Source organism: Cariama cristata, unplaced genomic scaffold, assembly GCF_000690535.1.
Source record: "Cariama cristata isolate BGI_N322 unplaced genomic scaffold, ASM69053v1 scaffold9655, whole genome shotgun sequence".
Classification (NCBI taxonomy): Eukaryota; Metazoa; Chordata; class Aves; order Cariamiformes; family Cariamidae; genus Cariama; species Cariama cristata.
The window spans coordinates 36336-53537 of NW_009616977.1; the positions used below are offsets into that span (position 1 = coordinate 36336).

Sequence of the window (17202 nt, forward strand, 5' to 3'; positions counted from 1 at the left end):
GGAATGTCGTATGTCACAGAGGTTTTGTTTATGAAGATGTACCACTTGCTTTTCCCTAGGTGGAAATGAAAATGAAGAAAAATCTGAAGTTCAAGCAATCATTGAGTCAACTCCAGAGTTGGACATGGATAAAGATCTCAGTGGATATAAGGGTTCCAGGTTAGTTGTGTGTTGCGATTGAGTAGGAAGACCAATTTTAGAAGGTACCAGACTTGAGTTTTGAACTTGTGACTGGTTTAGAAATTTTACCGGACAGATCATGCATTGTATAATGAGTCTCCTACTTCTGTGACCTTATTTCCCAAAATTCCTCAGGAAGTTTTAAGTACAACAGCAGTTCTTCATTCTGTTGCTACACCTGATGAATGTTCAGGATATTTGATATTACAGCACACTTCAGATATTTATGTATTTCATATATTTAAACCAAAAGGCCTTGTTGCCCTAGATCAACGTTTCAAGGTACTAGCAGTTTCCAAGCTGGGCCCTTGTGTTTTCACTTGTATCTTTAAAATCTGGATTTATGGCTGACTTTGCAAATGTTACAGCATTTATTTATCAGATTCTGATGGTGAAATCCCAGTGCTGACGGAATGCTTTTGCCTGAGTTGTCTTCCTTGCAGGCTTTTGCTTGTGAAAGGATCGCATTTCTTTCAAAAGCTCTAAAGCCCTGCAAAAAATAAACAGGTGCTGTTTTTGGGGGGCGGGGGGGGGATGTGGGGTAGGGGTGTGTGTGCCTGATATTTTAGGCAATTTTGGTTCTAGCCCCAACTGCTTCAAATGTGTTATGTGTGCGTGTTTCATTTTTGTGATTGAAAAAAATTTCTGCATATAGTGAATGTTAATGGCATAAGATCTTTGTGTAAAAGGAGCCCCTTTTCTGGCCAGATGAATATTTTGATCTCTATTTGGTTATCTTGCATTCTTTTTATATTGAATGACTTCCAGTTTGGCTGAGCTGTCTCTTCTTTAGGCATTTGTACTGACCAATTCCTGTTGGGGCTGAATTTCTATATGCCAAAAACTTGATACGCTTTAAATTATTAAAATCCTGGCCAACTCAGTATCAGCAGCTATCTCAAGTTTGGGAACTTGATGCCAAAGTAGTATTTGAAAATGGAATCTAAGACTCTAAGCCAACTGAAAGCTGCTGAGAATTTTACTTCTGTGGTTTTTTTGGGGTAACAAATGAACTACTGGTAAAAACACAGAGAACTTTCTTCGTTGTGGGAATATTTTCTTTCTGCTTTTTTATATCTTGTTTTAATTCTTTGAATAGCACTCCTACCAAAGGCATAGAGAACAAAGCATTTGACCGTAATACAGAGTCACTCTTCGAAGAGCTGTCATCTGCTGGTTCTGGCCTAATTGGAGATGTGGATGAAGGTGCAGATTTACTGGGTAAGAAAGGTTATGTAAAGATGCTGTTTGCTGTTTACAGGAATTTTCCTTTTTAGTGGAGTGCTTAATTATCCTTGCTGGATTTACTGTTAGGATTCATTTGCATTAAAATCTTTTGAATATCATCCTAAGGTAGTCATTGGAATGCAAAGAACAGGAGAAAGTGTTTGTTCTTTCTTTCAATGTAACGATACCAACCTTAATCTTTTGGGGCACTTCTTACACTATTCTCTATTTGTTTTCCCTATGTGTTCTCTGACATAAGGATTTTTATTTCAAGCAAGGATTTTTATCTTGAACTAGTTTTAGGTAGTTTAATTCAGATTGTGCCCAATCCGTAATGGCCTGGCTTTATCACCTCTCTATGGAATTTAACTTGTAAGAGAGAATTGCAGCAGAATGTGATGGTGGTAATTAGAGAATCAAACCATTAATTGAAAGGGGAAGGGGAACCCACATTTCTCTTTCCCCTAAGCAGCTAGCTGCTATTTGTGTGCTGACCGAACAAAATGTAAGTTTTGGGAATATGAGTTGATCAGGAGCAAAAAGGTTGTTAAAAGAAGGATATTTCTGTAAACAACATAACAAGATATTTTTGGCCATATCAGTGTTAAGACCTCATTTTGAAATAATGAAAGCTGGTACTATGGAATGTATAAAATGCAGATGCAACTCTTGTGTGTTTTAGAAATGAGCTGTATACAGAAAATCAGCAGTTTGTTTGCCTCTGTTGTCTGACCTGGCAAAACTGCAGATTGTTAGTAGTATTATTTAGAACTGTTGTATGTGCAGTCTGGATTTCTGGTTGTTCAGTGTTCCACAGAAACTTACTTTACATCAAGTAGGTGACATTTCTGTGAAGCGTTACTCCCTAGGAGTAATGGGCCTATCTCCAGTCTGAGAGGTGGCTTTTCTTTATTGTCACTCTCCACTGCTTTGAATCCTGAGCAGCAAGAACCACCACATCCTTGCTGGAACTTACTTATCCAAAACTCTTGCACTCTTTTGTTAACAGGGACAACTAATGACACATTCTGCATGCAAAAAATTAGGTACTGGAGAAGTATTAATATACAGCAACTTCCATCCCTTAGCTATGTGATAAATTGTTTAAAGAAATCAAATTACTGTCAGGAATTCCTGATAATAGATGCTTTGTTTTCCATGGGCAAAAATAGTATACTTTTTAGTATAGTGTATCAAAAGTTTGTCATTGACTTCATTACCATTTTCTGTAAAACTACTGCTAGAAACACTGGTGTGTGCAAAATGAACACATTGTTATAACTGCATTTGTTATGCAGAATGTGTTGTCTAGAAGTTTTACTATATAATCATCATTTCACTTTGAGCACAACCATGGTCCAAAATACTCTGTGTTACTTGAAAGCCACATCTGCATCCAGGATAGTCAGTGTGTTTCAAGCATTTAGATCTGTTCTAAGTGAGCATTAAACTTTAGTTTGGAGTTCTGTAAAAGTAGTTAATTGGGATTCTCTAATCTGTTTTCTCTTGGGCTGCATACCCAGGGGAATATTCTGGTGTGTATGCTTCTTTTTTAAAAAAAATTCTTTGAAATCTGTTGCTTCTACGGTTAGGTGTTCTTGGCTGCTGCTCTCATAAAATACATTCTCTGCATTTTTTCCCTGCTTGGTAACTTTTTTTTTGCCTTTGCACTCTGGCTTTCTAGTTTTTGTTCTTGCACTATAAAGGATCCTGAAACCTGTTGGAAATGGTCCTAGGTACTTTTATCGGTGAATATTGAAAATATTTAAAAAGCAATAGCCACTTGAATAAAATCTCTTAATGACTGTAGTGTGGGTGATTTCTCCAGTTGTTGGTAAATTAACAATAGCTGATCCAAGTTCCTTCACTGTTGAATGTCATTTACTCTTAATCCAAAACCCAGAGAGAAATTCCAGGAGAGGGAACTTTGGCTTGCATGTCTATTTTTAGATACCTTTTTTATTGTTATCCAAGTATCTTTTAAGTCTTCTGTTACCGAAGTTGCTTAGAAGATTGTGTTCCTAGAGCATTTTAAAAGGCCTCCACCATTAAGATCTTTCATTTTTTGTTTTAATCTTGGATTAATTAGCATAATTTCTGCCTTTATCAGTGTGGTAATTATTTTGCCGTGCAAGATGTGAAATAATTATTTTCTGCCTGAAATTTTACGGTTTTTACATCTTGCAAATTATATTTTTTCAGGCATGCAAACAGTAGGATGAGAAATCAATTTCCAAAAATTTAAATAATATTAAAGTAGCTACATGAAGAGTTAAGTTCACATTTTTCCACAGTAGCATATTAATTTGAAACTTTTACTGAATGTCTTAGCATTTCTTCCCAGTACCGTACTTCTAAATTATTTCACAGAAAATGAGATAGACTTTTTATTAAGTTACTGTTTTTTTTATAAGAGGTCTAACCAATAGAAATGGTTGTGACAAACCGAACTCCTTTAACGTCTGTCTTTCATATAAATTCAGCTTCTAATCATATCACATTCCACTTCAGATTTTTGGTGGTGGCTTCGTTTTAATTCACTTTTACTTTATAAGTCTAAATCTTTTATTGCTCTTCGCTCATACTACACCTTACATGAAATGTTTCTTGTTCTTGTTTTTGCTCTACATGGAATGCATGGGCTTTAAAGACCATAATTTCTTTGGTAAGGTATCATTTGCTCTGGGGAAATCTGCAGGGCTTTCACAGTCTGAGCTTTGTAATTCAGCATGTCTTGTGTCTATAATGGTATACTTTTGTATCTAAGATGGTATAAAGGACAGTTGAGCATTTTAAACTTAACTTTTTGTGGACTAATACTTCTCCAGTAATGCTGTGTTTGTTTTTTGACTTAATAGTACTGTAACCCCTTCAAAATACATGGACTAGGTGGAGGTAGCACTAACCACTAAACTGCAGTTAGACAGGGTGACCTTTGGGCTTTGATTGAAGCCAGATTGGGAAGAAGGTGGAGGGGAAAGCTAGTTGTAGAAGGTAGGTTGGTCCTGAAACTTCAGATAGCTCATAGTTTTTCTGACAAGTTTGTTATGCTTAAAATTCAGGTGGTTTTAGACAATGGCAAAACATAGGTTTTGTAAAAAACATCCATTTTTATCTGCTAATTTCATGTTTGTTTCCTTTGGAAAGGAATGGGTCGTGAGGTTGAAAACCTTATTTTGGAAAACACTCAGCTGTTGGAGACAAAGTAAGTAAGAACGTGTATGTAAAAATACTGACCTTCACTGTTATTTTGTTATCTTCAGTATCTTCATACATAGGAAGTTGAAATTGTACAAACGTGCTTTCAGTTCCAAGAGTAGTGGTGGTATAAGTATTTTGAATTTGTATGCATATTTGGCTAAATATATAGCTTAGTTGGTATTCTTCTAGAAATTAAGGACCTAAGAAGCCAAAGCTGCTTTTATCCTTTTAAGGCTACAAGAAGTGCAGTGTTATGTCCTAATGAGATGAACTCCTGTCTTTTCTGTTAGAAACAAAGCTGTAACTGCAGAAGCTAATCCATTGGAGCACTCTTGAAGAATTCAACCTCTAAGCAAACTGTTCTGATTTATCAGTACTTTTTTTTCCTATTACAGAGGTGTTTGAGCATTTGAGACTTGGGGGAAGAGGGTTTGACCCATTTTAGAAAGCTGTATCTTGTTACAGCAGCTCTATATAAAAACTTTGTAGATCTTCAAGAATAAAATCAGTCTGAGGCTAAACTGAGACGATAGTCATCCTTGTAACGGTGTATTTTAAATGTTTGTGTAGAAATGCACTGAATGTAGTGAAGAATGATTTGATAGCAAAGGTGGATGAATTGACCTGTGAGAAGCATGTACTACAAGGTGAATTAGAGGCTGTAAAACAAGCAAAACAAAAGCTTGAAGAGAAGAATAAAGAACTGGAAGAAGAGCTAAGAAAGTAAGTTTAATTCCATGGTTGTGAAAAAGAAAGAAAAAAACCCCACTGTGGTATCTAATGTAACTATTTTTTATTTTGCGTTTAGAGCTCGTGCAGAAGCAGAGGAAGCAAGACAGAAAGCTAAAGAGGATGATGATGTAGGTGTATGTGTATTTGTTTGTGTAATTCACAATGGGACATTAGAAGCTCACATGTATTTACTGAGTGCTACTAAACTTTACTGCTTAATAAGTAGCAGTAAACTTCCTCCATGTATAGGAAAAATAAAAGATCTAAAAAGCACAAGTAAACTTAAACTGACCATGTCTAGTTTTCTTTCTTTCCTCTCTGCCCATTATTGTGTGCCATGTTCTTTTTGAAGAACTATTTTTATTCAGATTGTACTACATACAAAGGATGGGAGGAGAGAGGAAAGTGAAATTGAGTTAGTTTTACAAAGCCCCAAATGATTTGGAATCTGGAATTGTGCCCTAAACTGACTCTTATCGGAAGGCAGAGGCTGACTCTGCAAGGCCCTACTGTGCTCCTTTGTTTATCCTGTGTTTGCTTTTTTGTGTGCTCAGAGTGATGTCCCCACTGCTCAGCGGAAGCGTTTTACTCGTGTTGAAATGGCCCGTGTTCTGATGGAAAGAAATCAATATAAAGAGAGGTTGATGGAGCTTCAGGAAGCTGTCCGATGGACTGAGATGATAAGGTAAAATGCTCTTTTAAAATTGTTGATAGAGATCCTTGGATCTTACAAGCTTTTGATTTTTAGCTGCAGAGTGATCTGATCAGTAGGTTAGGTTATGAGGCCTTAATTGCCCTTCTGTGTGTCTTCCCTACATGCCCATGAGTAACTTTCTTTCTAAGTTATGGGCATATAACTTAGCTTGTCAAAATGGTTCTTGGTGAGACCTCAGTGAAGATGTGTATGATGTGAAATAAGAATGCCTTGAAGAAATGTGCGTATTTTGGAATGGTTACAAAACTTGGTAATTGTAAATAATTATTTGATGGGCAGGAAAAAGTACTGTGTGTATGTGTGCACATACCTCAAAGCAGTAGCCCTGGTTGTCAGCTGAGATGTCAAAACAGGAATTACAGTCTTTAGATTGAGTGTAATCCATTTGTAAGGAGTTGGGTTGTTTGGGAGAAAACACAATTTTAAAACTGTGCAAAGTTTGTTAAATATAAGCAATAAAGATGGTGATTTGGTCTAATTTGCATCCTGAATATTGAGTTTTCTGGAAGGTGTGATTTTAAAAACAAAAGTCTTCTGCCTCAGACCTCAGCCCAGCTCATTCTTGTCACACCTCCCAAACCGTGTCCATGTGCAGAGGTAACGGTGTCCTTTGGTGCTGCCTGCCGGACAGGTACAGCGATGGCATTTAATTTCTTCTATTGTCCTCAATACCTGTGAGCCATTTGGACTCTGTGAGAGGAAAAATACATATTCCCAAGCAGATGTGGCTTGCTCTTCCATAGCTGTTGTCTTCTGTAGAAATCCTTTCCTATCTCTGTTAATGCATCTATGACTTCAGGAACAATCACTTTATCATTTATTGACCAATGTTTTGAAGAATAAGAGGTTTTAAAACAAAAAGCAATGGTTAAAATATTAAAAAATAGGATGCAGAAAAATTTAAAATGGTTTGCTGCTTTCTTCTAGCTGTTTTCATTGCAAAGTGTTACACAGATTTGTCTCTTCTGTCTGAAAAGCACTCAGCAGTTGTTTGTGATGCAGATAAATGTAGATGATGTTTATTATGTAACCTCAGTTAGTCTAGTAAGAATTTCAATATTGTGCTCTGAGACAAGAAGTGGCAATGTGAAGAAACAGGCTTTGATACTTCCGATATGTTATCCTGGTATTTGAAATAAGAGTTACACGCTGTTATGTTCCTTTCCTTTTTTTAATTAATGCTTACTCAGTAAACTTGGAATTCATTTCTTGTAGAGCATCAAGAGAAAATCCAGCCATGCAAGAAAAGAAGAGATCAAGCATTTGGCAGTTGTAAGTATTGAAACACAACTTACTGGCAAAAATAAATAAAAGACCCTAACCAATTAGCTGGCATACTGTTGTATGTTAGCTAATTATCTTTTGGCAGATGAAGATGATCTTAACTGTTCTCCTCTTCTTACCTAGCATGCCAGCTCGGTAAGACTGTTCTTGAAGACAAAGTGTATCGTAAGCTGCATCACGTAGTGAATGGCTGTGCACTTTGTGAAGTTAAATGCCAAAGTGCTGTAATTTTTTTTTCTAGCTGAATATGCACCAGGACTATTGTTCTGAACGTTTTTCTGGGTTCTTTTTTATGATGAAAAATAGAAACCTGAATAGCTCGTGTGGATTGCATTTATTTCAGCTTCCTTTTCCCTTATGAAGTATGGCTTAATGATTGTTAAATTTTCTGTTCTAACTTCAAGGTCTTTAAATCTGAAACACATCTAAAATGTTATTCACCACAAGATATTTGTCAAATAATCCTTTCGATGTTGTGGCTTGCTGGTAACTATTCTGTCTTTTAGCCTAGAAGATGGTGGGTTTTTTTAAGTGCTCTGTGCATGAACTAATATGCTTCATAAAACTGTCTTCCAGGTGTGATGTTCACATCCTAATTTTGTTGGTTCCCTATAGATGTTCATTCAAGCTGAAGATCCCATTAAAATTGATAAACAGATGGGATAATAATTCTTCAAGAATTTTTCTTACTGACATGGGTTTCTGTGCTTTGAGAGTATTGCTGAGTGTGTGGTGGCTGCTGCTATGTTGGGCTCCAGTTTCTTAGTCTAACTGGCTTAAGCAGGCTAGCATATGCAGTGTTTTGCCTGCATAGTCAAATTTGGATGTATCTTAAAAATCTCAATGCTCATCTGTCTTTTTTTTTTCTAGTTTTAGCAGGCTCTTCAGTTCATCAAGCAATACAGCTAAGAAACCAGAACCTCCTGTCAATGTTAAATACAACGCTCCAACCTCGCATATTACTCCATCAGTCAAGAAAAGAAGCAGCACCTTATCTCAATTACCGAGTGACAAATCTAAAGCCTTTGAATTCCTCAGTGAAGAGTAAGACATTTTGGTTTTATAATACTAGATGTGCTCTATGAAGTATTTACCCTTTTAATCTTCTCTCCTGAAATTAATGTTGTTACATAAGAAATCAACATTGCACAGACTGAAATGTGCAGCAGTGGATGAGTACTCTGGGTGCCTGGCAGTAGAATTCTGTTTGGTAAATATCATTGCCTTTCGTAAAAATGCTTTTAGGCACAGGAGGCAGCACTTGCTACACTTTTATATGCAAGTGTTTTAGCTATGCAATTGACTGTACAGATACTTTCAGTTTAAGTTCAATGGAAAAATAGAACAACATGAATCAGCCAACAAGTGTCTGTAATTTATTTTTTTACTGTGCTTCTTTTTGGCAATATTATCCTTTTGGTTTACAACTTTCAAAGCTTCTAGTAGAGGTACATAACCCAAGTTAACTTTCTTTAAGGATACTGACAACAGACCTCCTGGTTTTGCCTGTCTTTGACAGATCCCTTAGTTAGAAATAGCCCACAGGAAACCTGGTGTTCTACAGGTGATTTCTGAAAAACTAGTCATCTCTTTGGTAACCCAGTGCTCCCACAGAGATATTTTCTATTGAGTTTAATAGTAACTTCCATTACACAAAGAATTCTAAAGAGCATAAATAACAGGTTCTTTAACAATGATTTCCCTAGAACTGAAGCCAGTTTAGCCTCACGCAGAGAGCAGAAGAGAGAGCAGTATCGCCAAGTGAAAGCACATGTTCAGAAAGAGGATGGTAGAGTGCAAGCATTTGGCTGGAGTCTACCTCAGAAGTACAAACAGGTATTACGCTTATGTTTTCAAACGTACTGGTAACAACTTCATGTTTTGTGAAATTTGAACAGAGTATAGTTTCATAGCTTGTGTTTGAGTGATTCCAGCATTTTTTTATGCTGAACTTTTGCAGTTACGAGTCTGTCTAAGGAAAATCACAATGCAAAGCTCTTGATCGTGTTTAACAAAGTCTAATCAACTGATTTCCGAAGACTGTACAGCTCTTTTAAAGGGGCAAGCTTTTCTGTTTTATTTTTGCCTAGGTGGCAAATGGTGGCCAGGGTGACAATAAAATGAAGAACTTGCCTGTACCTGTTTACCTGAGACCTTTAGATGAGAAGGATACCTCTATGAAGGTAGGATATTTACAGTGATGATATAGAGACTTGGACAACCTATAGCTTTAATATTTTTATTTTACACTCAACTATTTTCTTTTTGAAACAAAGATGTTTATTTTTAAAGCATAGGTGAATCGGAATTTAAGCTTCAGTAGGAATGTACATGACTTTAATCTTAATGAATTCCTTAAAATGGATTGTGGATATATAATAATTTTTATATTACTTGGCATATTTGACAATGGGTGTGTCCTTTTTTTTTAGTTGAACATTTAAGTGAACTATCTATTTTTCTTTCAAGCTGTGGTGTGCTGTAGGAGTAAATCTATCAGGAGGGAAAACAAGAGATGGTGGGTCCGTGGTTGGTGCTAGTGTATTCTACAATGATGTGACTGGTATGGACGCAGACGGCAACAAGCAGCAAACAGGATCTCAAAGTAGCTTAGATAGACTAGACCAAGAGCTCAAGGTAAGGTTACTGTAAGGCACGTTGAATAGTTTATATAGTTAAACATCTTTACCATATATCTGTAGATTAATAAAATATTTTGTAATCAGGTTTATTGGTAAGGAATAGATTTTTCTTGGGCAGTCATCAGCCTGAGATATTTGCATTACTGAATCCAACTGCAAAAATACTGTGATTCTTTCCTGTGTGCCAGCTTGTTGGCAAATCTGAAGAGCAAATCAATTTTACATCAAAATAATGCACTGCTTATACCAGTGCGGCCTGCTTTAAAAAACATTTGACAGAATTGTTCATGTTCTGACTGCCATTTTAAAGAAGGTTTTTTAGATATCTGTGCCATTGTTTACACATGTTGCTGCTTCATGAAAACATGAAGACTAATGAATGGAATTCACATTAAGGGCATAAAAACAAAAGCTTAATTTTGAAGTGCTTTGGGACATTGCATTACTCTGTGGCAATACTGAGTATGGTAGCTGGCACATAAATGGTGTTTCTTAGCTTTATACTTGTCTAACGGTATAATTGTGCAGTATAATTATTTCCTGTAATTTTCTACACGAATATGAAATACAAGGGTTTTTTATGTTCCAGACACACAGAGAACAATTAACTATATGTAATTTTACAATGGCATTAAAGATACCTAACTTATCACATATTTATATATATTTCTGTAGTTAATGTAAAAACATACAAGATCAAAGGCAATAGTTCTATTCTTGTCCTTCTTCCTGTTGTTGTTCACTTCTATTCTACCTTTATTCTCCTTCAGGACCAGCAGAAGGAGCTGAAACATCAGGAAGAATTATCCAGTCTGGTTTGGATCTGTACTAGCACACATTCTGCTACAAAAGTTATCATTATTGATGCTAATCAACCAGGAAATATTCTGGACAGTTTCATTGTTTGCAATTCTCATGTGCTTTGTATTGCTAGTGTACCAGGTAAAGACTTGTCATGTTTTAGCTCCTGCTCTTTTAACTGTATTTTATTCGGATTTTCTTATGCAATGAAAAACCAAAGATTTGTTAATTAGTGTGATGAATTGTTACTGTAACATAGCAATAAGTAGTATTTAATTGTAGAGAAAACTATTGGATTTCTACTCTACTGTTCCACGCTTCAGTTGGCCTTTGACCTAAACTAACTCAAAGGTAGAGAGATGTCAGCAGCAAAGACTAAGTATTTTGTTTGCTGTATTATAAGTTGTGCAATAGTACTAGTTTTTTATGGAACTGCAAACATCACAAAAGAAAAAATATGTTGGGTTTTTATGCTGCTTCAGCCTCTTGAAGAGAAGTAGCAAGTCTTAGAGCTTCCTGCAGAGGGAATCCTTGTTACGTTGAGAGTGTATGTGGACAGTGTACTGAGGAAAGTTTAATGGGAGGGTATTATGACTCTGGAGAAGAACTGATTGTGCTTTTGGATTTCTTGTTTCTTGGCTTACACTTATAGAAGTCTGTAGCACTAGTTCCAGTGAAGTAGTTTTGTTTAAGCTCAGAACAGCTCTCTTTCCAGTGAAGTCTGAGGTTTTGGTCCATTGAAACTATGTATAACTTGTAAAATCAAAACAGCATAAAATATAGTAAAATACGATAAAAATTTCAAGAAACCAAGAAAAATATTTGAAGTTGTAAAAGTATTTGAGAGGGTTGTATGAGAGAAAAACAGCTTTTCTTCCAGAACAAAGGATCTATTGCAGTTAAAATCTTCATAAAGATGTAGATAGGTATCCCTGCATATATGCACTGTTATGAAGTCTATTTTTAATGGAAAATTATTTGAAATAGAAATAAAGTAGCTGGAAAACTCTGCAGATTGAAATATGGCATATGACATTCAGATGTGCAGCATGTGTAGATACAGCTTTTGCTTTTTGAGCTTCGTGACAGCACCTTTAACGTCTGCTGATCATGTTAAAATAAGCTTGTAGATAGGTATCTGCATATTAAATCTCAATTGCTGGAGAGTTGATTTCAGTTTGAAGCTTACTTTGTTATTAGATAGAAAAGTGATTCACCTTTATCTCCATGAGAAATGTGAGTTTAATCTCTTTCAGGGGCAAGGGAAACAGACTATCCTGCAGGAGAAGAAGGGTCTCAAGAAGCAGATCCCAATCAAGTGGACAAGTCATCTCTGTGTGGAAGTATGACTAGCAACAGCTCTGCAGAAACTGATAGCTTGCTAGGAGGAATAACAGTGGTTGGCTGTACTGCAGAGGGTATCACAGGAGCGCCTGTAGCTCATGATGCAAACGGTGGCTCACCAATGACAGATAAACAGTCAGGTATGAAAATCTTACAAGTATGCCAGGGATGGCCAAACACCATTTGCTGTAACTGAAAAATGAATGGTTTAAGTATTTAATGTAATAGCTTGTCTGTAAGTGGTGGTAACATAGAATGAGTACTGTCTGACATATTTACACTGTATAATTGTAGCAGAAAACTTTGTGGAGGTGATATGAAATGGGTATAGACAATTGCTTCTTTCAAATACTTTGGAGAACTCTTATCTTGTGCATGGTCTAAACAGAGCTTTTAAGTTATTCGGTATTTGAAATGCAGATATTGTTGACAAATGACTAGAGAGAATGCAGATCATACGCCTTAAATCTTGTGAAGTCTTAATAGAGATTTAAGTGAAGCTGCTTACTTTGTAGGCATTCTTAATATTTTCTGTCACGCCCTTCAGAGCTGTATGGTGGTATGATTGTTAATGGATATGTGGTTGTTGGAGTTGTTCACTGCTATTCTAGTTAATTACTTAAAGGGCAATCTGTGCCATCAGTCACTGGGTTCATATTTAAAGTGCATTTGACACTTGTTGATACAGTGCAACCTTCTAAAGTTTGGGTGTTCCCGATCTGATTTTTTTAGATGAAATATAAAATCTGGATTGTGACTGTCTGGTTATTACAGTTATTCACTTAAGTTTTGAGTATCAACTTCTGGCTGTTCTAAGTAATTGAAAATTCTCTTGCAGTTGTTAAAGGTTTTTCAAATTTTTTCTTCCATAGATATTGCAACTGAAAGTAATTCAGTAGATGAGAACATTCCAACAGCAGAGGAGGCAACAGAAGCAACAGAAGTCAATGCAGGGACAGGAGAAGACACAGCTGATATTGCACAAACTGGAGTCTACACAGAGCATGTCTTTACAGATCCTTTGGGAGTGCAGAATACAACAGAAGCGTCTCCAGTGTACCAGCCTAGGTACATAATCTCAATCCCCATACCTCTTAAAATGTATTTAAAAAGAAAAATATAATGTTTGTAGGAACGCAACATGGGGACAAAATGACTCTTTTTTTCTTGTTAAGTATGTTGAGGTTTAGGTGTAAGTAGTCTTTGGTTCAAGACACTCTACGCTTTGCTTGCGTGAAAGGGTCACCTATGTACAGAGTCTTTTGTCTGTGAACTCGTATTCCTTGAGCAGAGACACCTCCAGAATGGAGTAGTGAGTGTCTACCAGTTTGTCACTAAGCCCTCTCACAGACGTAATGTGAATTGTGCTGATCTAGAGATGCCCATTTAATTCCCTGTTTTGATGTCAAAATAAATAAGAATTACATTCCTTTCTTCTAGTCAACTGGGTGTTCAAATGTTTGTTTCTTTTCTCAGAATAGTCAATCTGTGAGTAGTTATAGGAGCGGAGAAGAAGCTTGAAAGTAGTCAGTATTTCAAATCTTCAGGAATCTGCACTTTCCACATACAGGCTCAAAAGTATCATGCAACTTTTTTATAAGCAATTCTCTTAACATGTGCCTCTGATGTTGCAACTCTCTTCTGCCATTCCCCAGAGATATCAGCAGTACTGACAGGCTTGAATGGAACTTAAATTTCCTTGTATAAGTAAATGTCCACTTGAAGAAATTAATTGGTAGTGAGGTTTTCATCTATATCATTGTACTTTCATACACAGTTACTGTTTTTTTAAATACCTTATGTACTTCAAAAGCCAGTGTGGAAACTAGCAGCAATTAGGTTATAATCTGAGTAATCTGTGCATTTTATTCAATGTATTTTAACTTTTTTTTTAGTACTGAGTCAGAGTTATATAAAGACATTGCAGTTTTGCCAAATGAGCAAGATCTAGTGAGAGAAGAAGCACAGAAAATGAGTAGCCTTTTACCGACAATGTGGCTTGGAGCACAGAATGGATGGTAAGAAAATGCTCATCTTGTTCAATTTATTTGGAAAAATTATTTTGAACTTGCTTCTTGTGCCTACAGGCCTGATAACTGTCTCGAGTCAAGATTAAGTGCAAGAAGACCTTAAGAGAGCCTAAACTTTGTACGCTTTGCTGCATTTAGGCATTATAGAATTCAAAGAAAGTATTGTAGGTGATTACCAAGCTCTTTTTGGCGAATAACACTTTTATCTGCAGAAGAGTTTTGGTTGGATTTTTTTGTAGTCAAATTGTTATGCTCTGATAATTCCATAACTTCCAGTATTTTTTAATGCTAGAAAAATATTTTGCCCTTTTTACTGCAGATATATCTGAAAAGGAGTTGGTAATGTTTTAGGCCTCTGAAAAACCATTCTGCTGCTCATGTATAGACTGAAAGAAAGAACTACATAGTTTTCAGCAGAAGATGAAAACTTAATTTTCCCTTTGATTGTGGATTTCAATTATAGGGGTTTTGCTTGGGTGTTTTTCCTGTCTACCAGACCTTTCTTAGTGCTTTTAATCCCTCCTGATTTGTCTTTGCAGCCTATATGTTCATTCGTCAGTGGCGCAGTGGAGGAAATGTGTTCATGCCATTAAACTTAAAGATTCTATTCTCAGTATTGTGTAAGTCCTGAAAGAAATGTCGTGTAAATCGTAATGAGCTTTTGATAAAATACTTGCAAAGTCATTTTATATTTCCTCCTCAGGTATTGGGAATATCAGTTGCCATAAATGCATGCTTATTCTTTGAGGGGTAGTGGAAAATGTTTGGGGAGTAAGAAAAATAAAAGGAATCTTGTATCTATCGGAAATACTACAGCTCAAATGATGAGCTGTAACTGTATACTTCGTCTTCTTGATAGCTGTATACTTGAAACAGTTGTAGGTTGTTATCCTTGATGTTTTCTTCAGGTGTAGCTAGATATATTTTAAGCTTTCTCAACTGGATTTTGATGCCTTAATATTGTCCCTTCTCTTGAGCTATGTTGTAGAAATCACAACAGTAGAGCTAATGTGAATATAAAATTATGCTGAAATATCAAATGTTTATACCTTACTTGAAACTTGCAGTTTGAGAAATGCACTCTAATGGTGTATATTCTTGTGCTTCCTTTTTTTCCCCTAGACATGTAAAAGGAATAGTATTAGTTGCACTAGCTGATGGAACACTGGCAATATTTCACCGAGGAGTTGGTAAGCATTCTATTAGATCTTGAAACCAGTGAAGTTGTAACAGTCTTTAGGAAAGAAATATGCCATTATAAATAGTGTTTTGAAAATGGATTCCCCAATGGCCTTTTTACAGGTTGTCTTGAGAAATCTTTCTAGTGTTTCAGTTGCAGTTTCAAGTACCATTTTTGCACTGTCCTCCTGGTATATTCCTGGAATTTTTTCTTACTCTGAGAAGGAGAATAAGATATATCTGAGCTAAATAGTGAAGAACCAGTTGATAAAGTCTGTTTTGATCATAGTCTCTTTTGCTTTTTGTTGTTTGTCTTCTGTTTTGTTATTAGTGTTAATATTAGTGTTAATAATTGTCTGTGGCCAAGTCCTTCAATGAGAATTTTGTAAGCATCCCTTCAGAATTTCTGCCCAAACCACTCTTGGATGAGCTCCATTCCTCAGCCTTCAGAATAAGGACAGGAAGGTCTTACTATGAGTAACTGGAACTTATCTGTTGGCTTGTTTCCACAGACTTCCTATTCATTTGTTCTTTTCCTTGTGGAGTTTAAACCCCTGTGCTCAGCACTTAAGAATTAGAGGCTGCACAGCACTAATGCAAATACTGGGAAAGATGCACCTGGGATGAAGTTGTTAAGTTTTTAGTGTTTGGTTTGTTTTTTTCCTTAAACTCAAACTCTAGTGGCTGACAGTGCTTAAGGATCTTGAGTAAATGTTGGTTATGATCTGTGGCTTAGCTCAGTCTGCAGAAGAGTTTAACTTGGTGTTGAATGACCAAATTTAGTATGCTTTCAGTAGATTTCAGGTGCCTTTCTTAAGATCTTGCAGCATATTTTTAAAAAAATCTTGATGCAGTAGCCAGCACTTCTATGTTCAGTCAAGCAGCGAGTGCCTAGCGCTGTTGTAATGTGCACTGATGCCTATCCAAGTAAAGCATTTTAGCACTAGGTAACTTGCTGTTTTAAAAAATATTTTGTCGTGTTTTGAACATGAGTAACTGTACAACCTTATATTAAAAACAAAGTAGCATTTGGGATGTTGGTAGTTCATATAACTAGTTGCTGGGTTTTTTTTAATGAGGAGCCTGGCCATAAATTTGTATTGACTTACCCAGATTATTACAGTGCTTTTAAAAAATTAGATTGTTAAGATATTTGCCTGTACTTTTAAATGATTTTTTTAAACTCATAGGAACCTATGTTTTCTTTTCTTTTCTTTTCTTTTCCTTCTGTTTTTAAAGATGGTCAGTGGGATTTAACAAACTACCACCTCTTAGACCTGGGCCGGCCACATCATTCGATAAGATGTATGACAGTGGTACATGACAAAGTCTGGTGTGGCTACAGGAACAAAATCTATGTTGTTCAACCAAAGGCCATGAAAATAGAGGCAAGTTAAATTGGTGTTTTAAAATAATTAAAAGTTATATTTTAATGCCATCTCATGCTACAGCTCAAACTCCAGAGTAACTCCAGAGAACAGTTACTTGTTCATCAGTACAGAAACAAGCAACTAAAGAAATTTGTTTTGGGAAGTACTATTACATTTTCTTAAGATGTTTTTATTGTTTTGGAAGATTTTAAGCTATGATGAGACAGTTCTCATTTATTGAAACCAATTTTGGGGGGGTTTAGTTCTCTACTTCTAGCTGGCCAGGAACTAGAAAGTGTCCTTGTCCAGAGCTTGTAAGGCTAGCATGCCTCATGATGTTCTGCACCTACGTGTAGCCTTCTCTATAATCTGTCTTTGCATACTTTAGAGGTTTGTAAGTGTTAATCTTGAATGTACTCTCCGGTTATAGAATAGTTTGTATAAGGTGTGTAAGCTGGTGTTTCTGCAGTGTTGTATGTGTACCTGACAGCTCAAGT

General features: G+C 36.2%; 1 protein-coding gene across 2 annotated transcripts in view; it reads left to right on the top strand.

Moving 5' to 3' along the window:
- SPAG9 (sperm associated antigen 9) overlaps positions 1 to 17202 on the top strand; it is a 34821-nt gene that overhangs the window by 9235 nt on the left and 8384 nt on the right. For both annotated transcript variants that reach the window (XM_009700363.1, XM_009700365.1), the window contains exons 4-21: positions 60 to 159; positions 1280 to 1401; positions 4555 to 4612; positions 5179 to 5331; positions 5417 to 5468; positions 5895 to 6025; positions 7271 to 7327; positions 8210 to 8383; positions 9046 to 9175; positions 9430 to 9522; positions 9809 to 9976; positions 10752 to 10923; positions 12039 to 12266; positions 12999 to 13194; positions 14022 to 14144; positions 14696 to 14776; positions 15279 to 15346; positions 16575 to 16723. In XM_009700363.1, coding sequence (XP_009698665.1) covers positions 60 to 159; positions 1280 to 1401; positions 4555 to 4612; positions 5179 to 5331; positions 5417 to 5468; positions 5895 to 6025; positions 7271 to 7327; positions 8210 to 8383; positions 9046 to 9175; positions 9430 to 9522; positions 9809 to 9976; positions 10752 to 10923; positions 12039 to 12266; positions 12999 to 13194; positions 14022 to 14144; positions 14696 to 14776; positions 15279 to 15346; positions 16575 to 16723 — 2255 coding nt within the window. The remainder of the gene's footprint in view (positions 1 to 59; positions 160 to 1279; positions 1402 to 4554; positions 4613 to 5178; positions 5332 to 5416; positions 5469 to 5894; positions 6026 to 7270; positions 7328 to 8209; positions 8384 to 9045; positions 9176 to 9429; positions 9523 to 9808; positions 9977 to 10751; positions 10924 to 12038; positions 12267 to 12998; positions 13195 to 14021; positions 14145 to 14695; positions 14777 to 15278; positions 15347 to 16574; positions 16724 to 17202) is intronic.